At 44.4% G+C, this 12450-nt stretch overlaps 1 protein-coding gene across 6 annotated transcripts in view; it reads right to left on the bottom strand.

The window, feature by feature from the left end:
• Nucleotides 1-12450, bottom strand: part of Mboat2 (membrane bound O-acyltransferase domain containing 2) — a 126465-nt gene that overhangs the window by 80358 nt on the left and 33657 nt on the right. For 2 of the 6 annotated variants that reach the window (XM_006239985.5, NM_001108016.3), the window contains exon 2: nucleotides 418-563. The exons of the other annotated variants lie outside the window; for them this stretch is intronic. In XM_006239985.5, coding sequence (XP_006240047.1) covers nucleotides 418-563 — 146 coding nt within the window. The remainder of the gene's footprint in view (nucleotides 1-417; nucleotides 564-12450) is intronic. 6 annotated transcript variants of the gene reach the window in all.

The following is a 12450-nucleotide window of genomic DNA, read 5'->3' as shown; positions in this document are numbered from 1 at the left end:
GAACAAACAAAAGCCTCTTGTGCTAACAGTACAGGAGTCAGTCAGATGGGCTTCCCCAGACTTGTCAGAGCCAACAGCACCAAGAAAACCCAAAGGAACAAACAACACAGTAATTTATTGGTTGTCTTGGCATAAAATATTTGCAAGATGAGTGAAAAGAACTATTTAACAACAGGCTGCCTTTATAACTCCTCATGCCCCTGTTCATAAATTATAAAAAGAAAATCTTCTCTAAGATAAAAACCAAGCGGTGCAATTCCCAACCCCTCATTGCTAGACTAGAAGATTTTGAAAGATAGCCTTGAACACTTTGTAAATACAGTTCAGAACAAGTCCCTGTGTAATGTATCCCTCTACACTCGATTCTCAAATCTACCTAACAGCATTCATTTAAACATGATCAAAATAATTACTTACCATCCAAAGCAAAAAAATGCAAGATAAAGGCCCAAAAGGGTAGCAACTACGTGTCTGATAAAAGAGCTAGTTTTGCTTGAATGTAGATAAGTTCGAAACCAAACGGCTGCTAACAAGGCAAAGAGTTGGCACACTACAAAGTTGACCTGTAAAGAAAAATTAAAAGTTTGTGTTAGCAATAGACTGGAACTTCAACATTACATTTAAATTCTAAGGACAAAAAAAAAAATACCACAGTTCATATAAAACTGAGTTCTTCTAGTTTACAAAAACAAAAACTAAAAAACTCCAAACCAATAAGTAGTGCGTTTCCCTGGGAGGAGCTTTAAGTTTGGGTGATGGTCAATATCCACTTCCTGCACTGCACCTGGCAGGAGACAGGTGTGCCCAGGTGAGGTCAAGTGTGGCAAGCTTGAAGGGAAGGGACAACAGTGAAGACACAGGGATGGAAAGCACAGGGCACTCTGTGGTGAAGGGATAGAGAAATCTATTCAGATGACTCAGGTCTTCACAACTAATAGAGAAGTAAAGCTCCAAGTTTCCCACAATGCTCAGGGCAGGGTCCAGCTCCCCCAAGTCTCCAGAAGTTGGTAAGATGGGGACATAGGACTGTCCATGGAAGTGAGAGCATAGTGGGGCTTCTGGAGTCACTACTGTGTCTTAGGTAGCGGAGGGGCAGGGTGAATGACAACAATCAGACATGTTCCCACAGGGCTACCATTTAACCCTCACATGCTCAGAGCCAAGCTCCTCACATGCAGAGGCAAGCCTGAGGCTGCTCTCTCCCCACCGACAGGCCTGAGAACAAGGGTCTCCTGCTTAATGAAGCTAAGGAAAAGTGCCCACTCTCTCTTCTGAAACTCATTCTTAGGAAATGTGCAAGAAAATATTGCTTAAAGCCTGCATATAAAACATCCTCTTCCTACAGTCACAGACAAGTAGGTTCTTGCCTTGGCTTGTGAGAAGAACTGCCAGCACTACTCCCTGTGTCTGTGAGACCACTGTCCTCTGAAACATACCAAGTGCAAGACAAACGTCTTTCTGATGGGTTCTAGCACTTGCTTCTCCTAAAGAGTTTTAACTGTGTTTCTGAAAATTAGCCAAATACATTAGCCAAAATTAGCCAAATACACTAGAAAAGTCACTGCTCTTGACGCTAACTACTAACACCTATCTACATGCTCCTTAGACTTTAAAAACTTTCAAGCACTTCAACCCTCTCTCCCAAATATCCCTTAATCAAGCAAGAAATTTACAGAGCGTTTGCAGCAGACAAAACACAAGCAATCTGGAAACATAAGGCTTAACCCTATCCGAGGGTAACTAGAATCTAACAGAAAAAGCGAGCAGACACACAGGAACATCAGCAGACGTTAGAGAGTCTTTTAGAAGCTGTACAGAAAATATTTTAAGAACAAGCTCGACCGGTAAATGTCAAAAGCAGGTGACATGGTAGGCAGGGCCAGTGGTCCCCAACACCAGCGGGGTACTACCACCCGGGGAGCTTTTTCTCCCCAGGGCGCATGCCCTTCTCGCCTCACATGTTTATATGGCATAAAGGAAACTGTGACTGTGGCAGAAGCCCAGTAAGGTGAGATTCAGAGACTCTTTGTGATCACCAATCCTTAGCTCTAGCTCTTTTACACCAAGGACAGTGAGACCAGGCCTCATTCCACACAATCACAACTTTTGACATACAAGACTATATTCTTTTTTCCAGTACAGAGTCCTGAAGAGTGAGAGCCCAGCGCTGGACAGTAAAGGGCAGACTGAAGACCCAGTAATGTAAGGGCAAATGGGTACCTGTGAGAGATGTCGGGGAGCTCGGCATGGCCACTGTGTGTAATAGTTAGGCCTTTAGCTACTAAATATAAAAGATTGAAGATGTTTTAATAAAGAAGGCACTGTGCACGCATACACGCATGCGCGCGCACACATACACACACACACATACATGCATAGACACACACATACACACACACATACACATACACACACACACACCTATACACACATATACACATATACACACACACACATACATACGCACACACGCACGCACGCGCGCACGTGCGCCTCTGCCTTGGAAGGCACAAAACAAGGTGTGTGTAGAGACCATGTACAAGGCTGCTGTTACAGTCCCCGGGGCGAGAGAACCCGGTCCTACTGGGACAGTAGGGTCATGTGGACCAATCAGAGCACCTGATGTCAGTATCGGCTAAGCCATGAGAGCATGAGAAAAGGCAAGAGCCATTGGTGGAAGATGATAACGCCTGTCCAGACCAGGAAATAGGGATGAGTAGCTTGTGGGGAAATGATGCTGTATATTCTACATGTGTGGCCATCCTTTCTCACTTAGCAGACAACAAGCTGCTTTACAGAGATGCCAGACATGATCCAAGGCATTCGATGTACACCTGGGACGGGGCACCCAACTGTTAACACCAGCGCTCCTGAGATGGAGGGACTGTGAGCCTGAGGCCAGCCTGGCTACACAATGAGCTCTTGTCTAAAAAACCTGAAAAAAAAGAAAAGGAAAAAGAGAGAGAGGGGAAGAGAGAGAGAGAGAGAGAGAGAGAGAGAGACAGAGACAGAGACAGAGACAGACAGAGAGAGAGAGAGACAGAGAGAGAGAGACAGACAGAGACAGAGACAGAGAGAGACAGAGAGACAGAGACACAGAGACACAGAGAGAGAGAGACACAGAGAGAGAGAAAGTTGATGTAGTCCAGGTCAACTTTTTATATATACTTTCTTCTAAAAGAAAAGTTTAGAATAAAAGAATTTTATTTTCTTCTTTTACTTTTTAAATCTCTCTCTCTCTCTCTCTCTCTCTCTCTCTCTCTCTCTCTCTCTTTCTCTCTCTCTCTCTCTCTGCATGAGTGCTTGCATTCGTGCATGCACCACAATATGCACTGCAAGTCAGAGGACACATTTGGGAGGGCTGGCTGTCTTGATGGCGCTTAAATGTATTCTCAAACTATTAAGGCCTAAAGTTACCATCTATCGCTCTGTAAAACAGGATTGACCCATCGTGGTCCATGTGCTATGTGATCCCCCCCACCCCAGCCCCTACCCTGTATTTCCCTCTTTTCTTTTGCCTTTCCTGCTTCTCTCTGACCCTTCTCCCTACTTTCCAATATGACCCACACCCTAAGAGAGGCGAGTGTGGCGGAATTTTCCCCTAATTGATTATAATAATAAATACAAGAAGCCAATCACTGAGCAAGAAAGAGTGGAGACTTCTGGGTCTGAGAGGAGGAGGGAAGCTGGGAGGAGGGACTTACTGAAGGGGGGGCACTTGATGTAGGAGGCCAGGAGCTGTTTGGGAGGATCCGCCCCCAGAAGATTCCTGACATAGAATGGTTGGTGAATTTAGGATGCTCGGTTCTGAGCCCAGCGGTTGTGTTATCTGCTGATTCTAAACTAAGATTGTCTGGTGGTTTCCATCTCGTGGCGGTTCAACTGAGCTCCAGGGAAAGGTAACCACGGCAGAGCAGGGGTCTGCAGAGTGCACCCCAGCCAGCGGGTGAAATTTGGGAGTGCTGAGCACGTTTGGCAGCAGCCAGGCACAGGGAGGAAAGAGCATCTCGAAGCTCCAGAGAGGCAAAGCCAGCTTTGGTGAGACAGGCTTAAGCAAAAGGGAAAACGTGGGCCTGGGCTGGGAACAGATCATGATGGTGACACCGAGGATTGTTTTTTAATATCACATGCTACAGGTGAGTGGGGTGACACAGCAGGTAATGGGCACACACCACCACACCTGAAAACCTGAGTTAATGCCCAGAACGCACGTGGTGGCAGGAGAAACCTAATACCTGCACATTGTCTTCTGACCTCTGTGCCTGTGTGTATACACACACACACACACACACACAAACACACACACACACACACACACACACACACAGCAATACAGTCACTTCTCTCTGCAGGTTGCACACTGATTCAACCAAGCATGAGTTGAAAGTACCCGGAAAAAACATATCTGTAGTGAGCATGTACAAACTCTTCCTTTCCATTTCCCAAAAGTCCAGTGAAGCAACTGTTCACAGAGCATGTACGATGTCTAGGCATTTCGGTGTCTAGGCATTTCGGGCCACCCAGGGATGATTTAAGTCAATGGAAAAATGTGTGCTGAATGGTAAATGCTGTACATTTATGGAAGGGACTTGAACATCCATAGACTCTCATATCTGGTGGGATCTAGAACCCATCTCTCCCTACACAGAGGAAGAGCTGCATCCTGTTCCAGTGACCTGATAATTTGCAAATAGGAAATGGGAGGAAGTCAGGATGTGGTTTGAATAGGTATGGCCCCCACAGACGCATGTGTCTGAATGCTTGACTCTTAAGAAGTCGCACTATTAGGTGTGACCCTGTTGGAGTAGGTGTAGCCTTCTGGGAGAAGTGTGTCAGGGTAGAGGCGGGCCTTGAGGTTATATATACGCTCAAGCCACTCTTGGTGAAACAGTCAGTCCCCTTTTGCTGCCTTCAGATGAAGATGGCAGCAACATTCAGGCCTCCACCAGCCCCACGTCTGCCTACATGCTCACACATTCCCACCATGGTGATAGTGGACTGAAGCTCTGAAACTGTAAGCCAGCCCCAATTAAACATTGTCCTTTATAAGAAGAGCTGCTTTGGTCATGGTGTCTGTTCCCAACAATGAAGCCCTAACTGAGACATAGGACGATGGGAAGAAAGAAAACTGAGACTTTCTCAGCTAGTTTAACACCGAGTCGCTAACCTCCTCATTCACAGAGAAGACGCCTTTTGATCTGCTGCCCAAAAAAAGACTCATAACAGCCTCCGCCTGAGACACACCAGTGAAGTTATCTTCAAAGTGCTTGTCTTCAGCAGCAAAGGACAAACTTTCAGGGCCTTCTGCCACTTCTAAGTAACAGTGACAACACTGACTACAGGACATTCAAAGAAAGTAGTAATGTCTCCAAATAAATTTGTAAAAGTGATTAGGAATTTCGTAAGTTTTTCCAAAGAGAAACCACAGACATTATAAAGGAAAAGATTGACAGCTTTTTTTTTTTAATTATATAAGATCTTAAGAGTATATATCAGGGGGGGAAAGGCAAAAAATAAATGAGGGAAAATACTGCAAAACCACAGAAAAGAAAGTCTCTTGTGGGAACATTGTGACCCACGCAAGGACACTGGACAACACAGCATAGACAATTTATAAATGCCAATGTCCAATAAAACCAAAAACATCTCTCCAACTGTAAGGAGCATGGTAGCCCATCAGTGAGGCACTGCATCCCAGCTCTTATGGAGGGAGGTTGGAAGCAGGAATGGTGTGCTACAACAACCGTGGTCAGATCCACCTTTTTGTCTACAGTGTCCCAGAAATGATGAGGAGAGAAAGTTTCTGTGTGAACCTATGTCCAGACATGGAGAGATGAGGAAATGATATTTTATACTTGCCTTAGAGATGGAAGAAAGGGTGCTTTACACCTGTCTTAGCAATGGCTTGTTACTGCAGCAAATCCTAGCTTATCCTGACTAGATGTAAAAATGAGCACCTAAGTATACATCCTGGATAACAGTGCAAACAAATATATCCTACTAATCCAAATCATAATTTAACAATGCTAATTTATAAATCAAACAGATTTCCTACATAAATACTTGAAGCTCCTATGCAACAAAACCCACGCGCTGTAAGTAACAATGTAAAAAATATGCACATCTATGAGACACATGACAAAGGGCCAGTCCCTTTAAAATACACTCCTGCCAGCCACTTGGGCAGTGAGACTAGAGGAGAGTCAAGATCAGGGTAGGCTGGGCTTCACAGTGAGACTGTCTCAAAAAGGAAATTAAAATATGTATACCAAAAACTCTTAAAAGACAGTAGGAAAAAAGTCACACAGAAGAAGAACGTACCACACAAGCCAGAAAAATAAAGCACAAATCGGATGTGGTTAAATGTTTTAATGTTGTTAAAGAGACAGGCAAGATTTGCCTGTCCTGACACGGAAGATGACCACCAAGATGTATAACAGGTGAGAAGTACAAGCTAAAGCGTAAGAGCGAAGCTGGCCTATGCATACACATGCACTCACTAAACACACACCTCTGCTGACGCAAGCCTGCTGTGTGTGTACCACAGGCTAGCAAGCCTGCTGTGTGTGTACCACAGGCTAGCATCACTGTCATCACCATAGAGTCTGTGCATATCTACCACACTGCGCTTACTGGAGGATGCTCAACCATCAACTCCGTTCTCTCGTATCAACCATAGGCTACTCTGTTTCCATAGGCTGCAGCCTAGGAAAACTAGACATCAAGACATTAGATGAAGGAAAGAACAGAAAAAGACTTGAAATGCCCAGTGTGCGCAAGCTTACGCCTGCAATAGTGCCTCCTGGGTAAACGCCTTCCCAACCCTGTCCCCTCCATTCCTCACAAGACATCCACCCGTCTAAAAGTGACTGTAGTACTCCTCTGTGCTTTCACACTTTTATGCATTTTCTATAGTGTATCACTTTGAATGTGTAACTTTCTAAATGGTAAAAACAGACTGAGCTCTCGCCGTTACTCCTAACACTTGGTTTCTGACGTACGTCCATCTGAGGCGCACACTGCACCGTGCTTGCTGGCCTGTTGAGCAGGACTCTGCTGCTTGACTGTGTGGGTGCAGACTCACAGATAAGCAAGCATCTTCCACTGAACTACATCCGCTAAATTGCTCTCCGGAGCAGCCTGGGCCTGCTCAGGCTCACTCAGCCGTGAGTGCCGCTGTTCCACATGCCTAGCAACATCTGGTACTGCCAGACTTGGCATTTTTTGCTGAGTTAGAGAACAGAAGATTTCATCTCACTACTTTTTTTTTAAATGTCATTTTTTAATAGATCTGTCGGACATTAACCTTCTACTTGATAGCCTTCTCATATTTTTCTAGTAGGTTTAATTCTCCTTGTGACTAAGATGTCTTTATTTGCATCTATTGTTTTGCAGACAGCATCTGTCAGTCTGCGGCTGGCCTTTTATCTGTATCTCCGGTTCTTCTCTAATAGTGGCTTCCTTCACGGTACGTGTGCGCCTTGGCTTTGGACAGCACTCATAGCTGCACTGGCTGAATATGTGGTGCGCTGGGTTGTTTTTAATAGAAAAAAACAGAAAATAGCTGGTGAATCAGAAAATAAGTTGCAGAATGAGAGAAACCGCTTTGGCCACTAATATGTTTATCTGTTTCCTATTTTAACCATCTTGACCTCCCAGAGCCGGCAGCCTGATTCTAAGTAGAATGTCTTAAGGCATTCAAACCTGAGTTTTCCTGAGTGACATGTCCACTCTACAGTGACAGCAGACATGGCAGATTCAGGACCTCTCCTATTTTCTCACAGGCTAAGGGAGAGCAGGCTTTTGTGTGTGTCTATAATGTACACAGTCACACCCTGCTTGAACAACAGACTGCATTTTCTCTTTTTGGGCTTTAAATTTTATTTACTGGAGGGGTCCCCAGGCGTTCAGTGTAGAACAAACAATGCACTCACCACGCCAATTTTCTGACCCACCTACACTGTTCACTTTGATAGCCACGAGCCACACGTGGCCATGAGCACTTGTCTGTGGCTACTCTCTGAACTGAGAGAGGCTTTAAGTGCAAATATGCACCAACTTCGAAGGTTTAGTGTGAGTAATTTCTTTAAAGAACGTGTCTAATTAGTTTTGTAGCCAGGAATAGTGCCATATGCATGCACTTGGGAGACCAGGGCAGAATCCAGGAAGTTCAACCCTAGCTTGGTTAGCATAATGAGATCCTGTTCCCAACAGAACAGTAATCACTGTATATAGAATACATTGAAACAATGTTTCAAACACCCTTATTACAAAGATCGCAAACACCAACTGCCTTCTATGGGATGCCCCTTCTAATGCTACTTGGCAATACTATGTTTTGTATAATAGTTTTTGAGAGACGCTGCACTGAGGAGAATGAAAAAGGAATGAGGCAGACAGCTAAGGGTCAAAGGTCAAGGGTGCTCAGCAGGCTGCAAAGATAGAAAGAACATCTTCAGCTTCAGGATGCTGTTCTCAGCTCCATCTGGTAGAGCTAGTGCACAGCCATACACTGGAAAGTTAAAGAGACTCTTGGCTATCCCTGCATTAGAAATGGGACTGATCTTTTTTATGATTTCTCCAGGTAAAACTCACATGCAGCTAACTATAAAACAATGTCCTTTCTAGCCAACACAAACTGCTACAAATCAACCTCAAATTCAAACAGAAAAAACAAAGCCCAAATACAAACAAAGAATCATGTTTTAAACCTTTATGAGTGGATACTAGCTAAGCCCTAAATAAGACCTTATTACACACCCATCATATACGCCAGTCTTCTAAGTCTGATAGTGTTATGTGCAAACTTCAATGTCTGAGTCATGAGATTTCTTACACAAGGCCAACATCAACTTTAGAAAACTGCTTGGCATTTTCTTACAGACTGAAGACAGTCTCCATGTAGCCAACCACTCCACTACTTACTTATAGGTAGAACATGAGCATCGATTGAGGTAATAAACAACAGTCTTCAAACATGATATTGTTCACAATGGCCACATGCAAAAAGAATTTTAAAAAAAAACCTTTGGGGTTGGGGATTTAGCTCAGTGGTAGAGCGCTTGCTTAGCAAGCGCAAGGCCCTGGGTTCGATCCTCAGCTCCGGAGGGGGAAGAAAAAAATCTTCAATGGCAAAATGAACAAGCACACTGTGGATAGTCATCCAATGAAACCCTGGACAGAGTGATGGAAGTAATAGCCCCTTTCAAGAGGCACGGTACAGGACCACGAGCTGAAGTCAACAGTTCAAGAGCAGCCACACAGGTCTTGAGCACACGCAGAAAACACACGTATGTAAACATATAACCACAGTGCACTAAAGATTCCAGAATGCAAGCAGTAATCCACACTTGCTGAGGATGTCCGTGTAAGTGATACAATTGTAGCAAAGTGAAGGTGATTGTAGTCACTGAGGTCTCCTAAGTGCTTATCCATGGCAGGAGGAAACAGGTTACAAACGGGAGAGATATATTAGGCACTCTTAGTATTTTTTAATTTTATGCATTAGTTATGGTTAGGTGCTATAGTAAATATACATAAAAAGTATGTAAAGAGACAGAGGGTCACACGACAGCCCAAGGCTGCTCTGCCTTGCTGTGATCTAAAGAGCCTGGCTCTAGCTGCTCTGTGGCTCCGTCATCCAAAACATCTTCACTGGAGCATCCAGATATCTGGAGGGAGGCATAAAAGTGTGAGGCGATCACTTGTTTCTGCAGAGCCCTGGACTGAAGATGGGCCACAGTTCCCGGCAGCTGATATTTACAGAGCAGACTAAAGCTCCACACAAGGCAAGCTGGGAAATGTGTGCAGCCACACTGTAAGACAAGGAAAGCCAGAGTTGGTAAACAGGCAGCCTGCCTCTGCCAGTCAAGTCTTGTACTCTTTGCTGGGGATTGTATTCATGAGTAGACAGGCAGGCAGGCAGGCAGGCAGGCAGACAGACAGACAGACAGATAGATAGAAAATTAAAAGAAAAACCTATACCTGCTATATCTAAGCAGTTATGAGTCCTAAGAAATAAAATAAAATATTCTTCTATATGTGTAATTAAGCTACCAAGTCAAGTCATGGAAGCTACAGTCAGCTAGTATTAAATTATGTTAGGCACATACACACCTTAAGTTTACTGTGCATGTTGAACAATAAAATCTTGAAACCGGAAGTGCTGTGGAAGACCTTGCAGTTGTCCCCATGCACGTGTCCCACCCTGGGAAGGTGTGGGTGTCACCCTGCCTCCAGCTCCCACAGGCAGGAAGCTTATTCCTTCCCTTCATAAGCCAACCTAGTCCGCTGCTGCAAACATTCTCAGTTCATGTGGAGGGCGGGCAGCTGTGCTATCAGCCTCTTCCTTGCAAATCACCATTCTCTCCCTCAGCTCCTGCCCTTCTGCGTCGACACAGCCTTATATCCTGCAGTCTTTCAAAGCCTTTGCAAAGACTGTGTACCTGTTCTCCCCTTTCATCTTATAGGCAAGCTTCCAGAGAACAGGACAGTGTGGACACCATCCTAATCCACAAACGACTTATGTGAGGTTGCAACACTGCCCCAGTGGAGGGTTTCATTGTCAGGACCCGGCTGCTCAGAATCTCTCAGCTTCCCTTCAGAGACCTAACACAGCTTCAGGGTTACTTCTGAGACATCTTCCTAGCCAAGAGAAGGCTCCTCTTGGTGGCTCCACAACCCAGAGGCACAAATGTGGTCAATAAGACATCTGCACACGGGTGCCAAGGAAGCAGCAAGACTCTCTCTGAGGACGTGAGTGACACTGTGGTCTTCTGAAAAGGTAACATTGGGCCTCACCATCTTTCCCAAAGAGGAATTTCTGAGAAACCTGAAAACCGCAAGATCTTTTTCTACTATAGGCTAAACCATTCCAAACTCCCGGCCTGGTCAAATTTAGGTAGATACTAGCCTACATAAACAAAATTTTAAATGCTATAGGAAGACTTAATTTTTTTTTATATATTTTATTTCCATTTTTTAATGTTTTACCTATATGTATATTTGTGTGAGTATGTCGGATCCCTTGGAGCCGGAGGCACAGAAAGTTCTGAGCTGCCATGTGGGTGCTGAGAATTGAACCCGGGTCCTTTGAGAGAACAGCCAGTGCTCTCTGACCCTCTTAACCTCTGAACCACCTCTCCTGCTCTGGAAAAAATGTTTTAATGCATGAATATGCAAAAGGTACTCTGTTCCCAGACAGGGAGAAACAGTATCATGAAGGTATTAATTTCTCCCATAGTAATCATTAAATTTAAATGCAGTCAATAAATGTCAACAGACTTTATAAAAAAGAAAAGACGGATTTTAAATTAATATAGACACAATAGATTACCAGGAAACATATAACAGGCTTTCAAAAAGTAGAGCGCTTTTTTTTTCAAAGCTGAAATGATCAAGATTCCCAGTTCTCACATAAAAAGCCAGACATGGCAGTGAAATCCTAGGGCTGGAGTGAACTCACTCCACAGAGTCGTTATCTAATTTCCATATGCATACTATGGTATATGTGCCAGAGCCCCCAACCCTGTGGCTCACGTGCCCCCACAAGCCCGTTATCACAAAATACATACAATATAGAGAGAAATACTAATAAATAACATTAAGGGTTGGGGATTTAGCTCAGTGGTAGAGCGCTTGCCTAGGAAGCGCAAGGCCCTGGGTTCTGTCCCCAGCTCCGGAAAAAAAAAAAAAAAAGAACCAAAAAAAAATTTTTTTTTGTTTAGACTTATTCATTTATTTTATGTGTCTGAGAGTTTGCCTGCATAGAAGTCTGAATACCACACGCAGGCCTGGTGCATACAAAGGTCAAAATAAGGCAACTGATCCCCTGGAACTGGAGTCATGGGTGATTAGACCCATGACCTCTACAAGAACAAGTGCTCTTAAGTAGCCCAAGGAAAGCTTTTTTTTTTCTTTTTTTGGCTGCCAGAGTACACTGTACCAACAGACTCCAAATAACCACTGTACACAAAGTTCAAACCAAACACACCCAGAGTTCTCTGCTGCGCCTGCACCCCACCCTAGCTCACCACTACAACAAACTAGCCTCTCCTCTTTACCTCCTCTCCTCTCCACACTGAGAGAAGTGGGAGTGGTCAGTCCACAGCAACAGACTCACAATCCAGCAGTTAACTGAGCTGTTAAGAACACAACAGACACAGTTGTCTCCCATGGTTCTTATGCTCATAAAACTCTAACCGTTGCTGCCATTAGACTCTTCAGAATTAGAAACCTGAAAGACATGGGAAACAAAACGGTGCCACTGGTTGGTCAGCATACAGCAAGTTCCTCCATCCAGGGACAGTAGACACATGAATGCCTCAGCATGGCTGCTCCTACATCAGAAAAACTGACTTGGCCAGAAAGAACCCAGACAACGAAATGGGCCATGACAACTGCTAACTCTTATAGTGGATGGGTGAGTATGCTCAGAATACAAGGGGCAGG

Source organism: Rattus norvegicus, chromosome 6, assembly GCF_036323735.1.
Source record: "Rattus norvegicus strain BN/NHsdMcwi chromosome 6, GRCr8, whole genome shotgun sequence".
Taxonomy (NCBI): Eukaryota; Metazoa; Chordata; class Mammalia; order Rodentia; family Muridae; genus Rattus; species Rattus norvegicus.
This window is presented reverse-complemented; position numbering and strand designations above follow the sequence as displayed.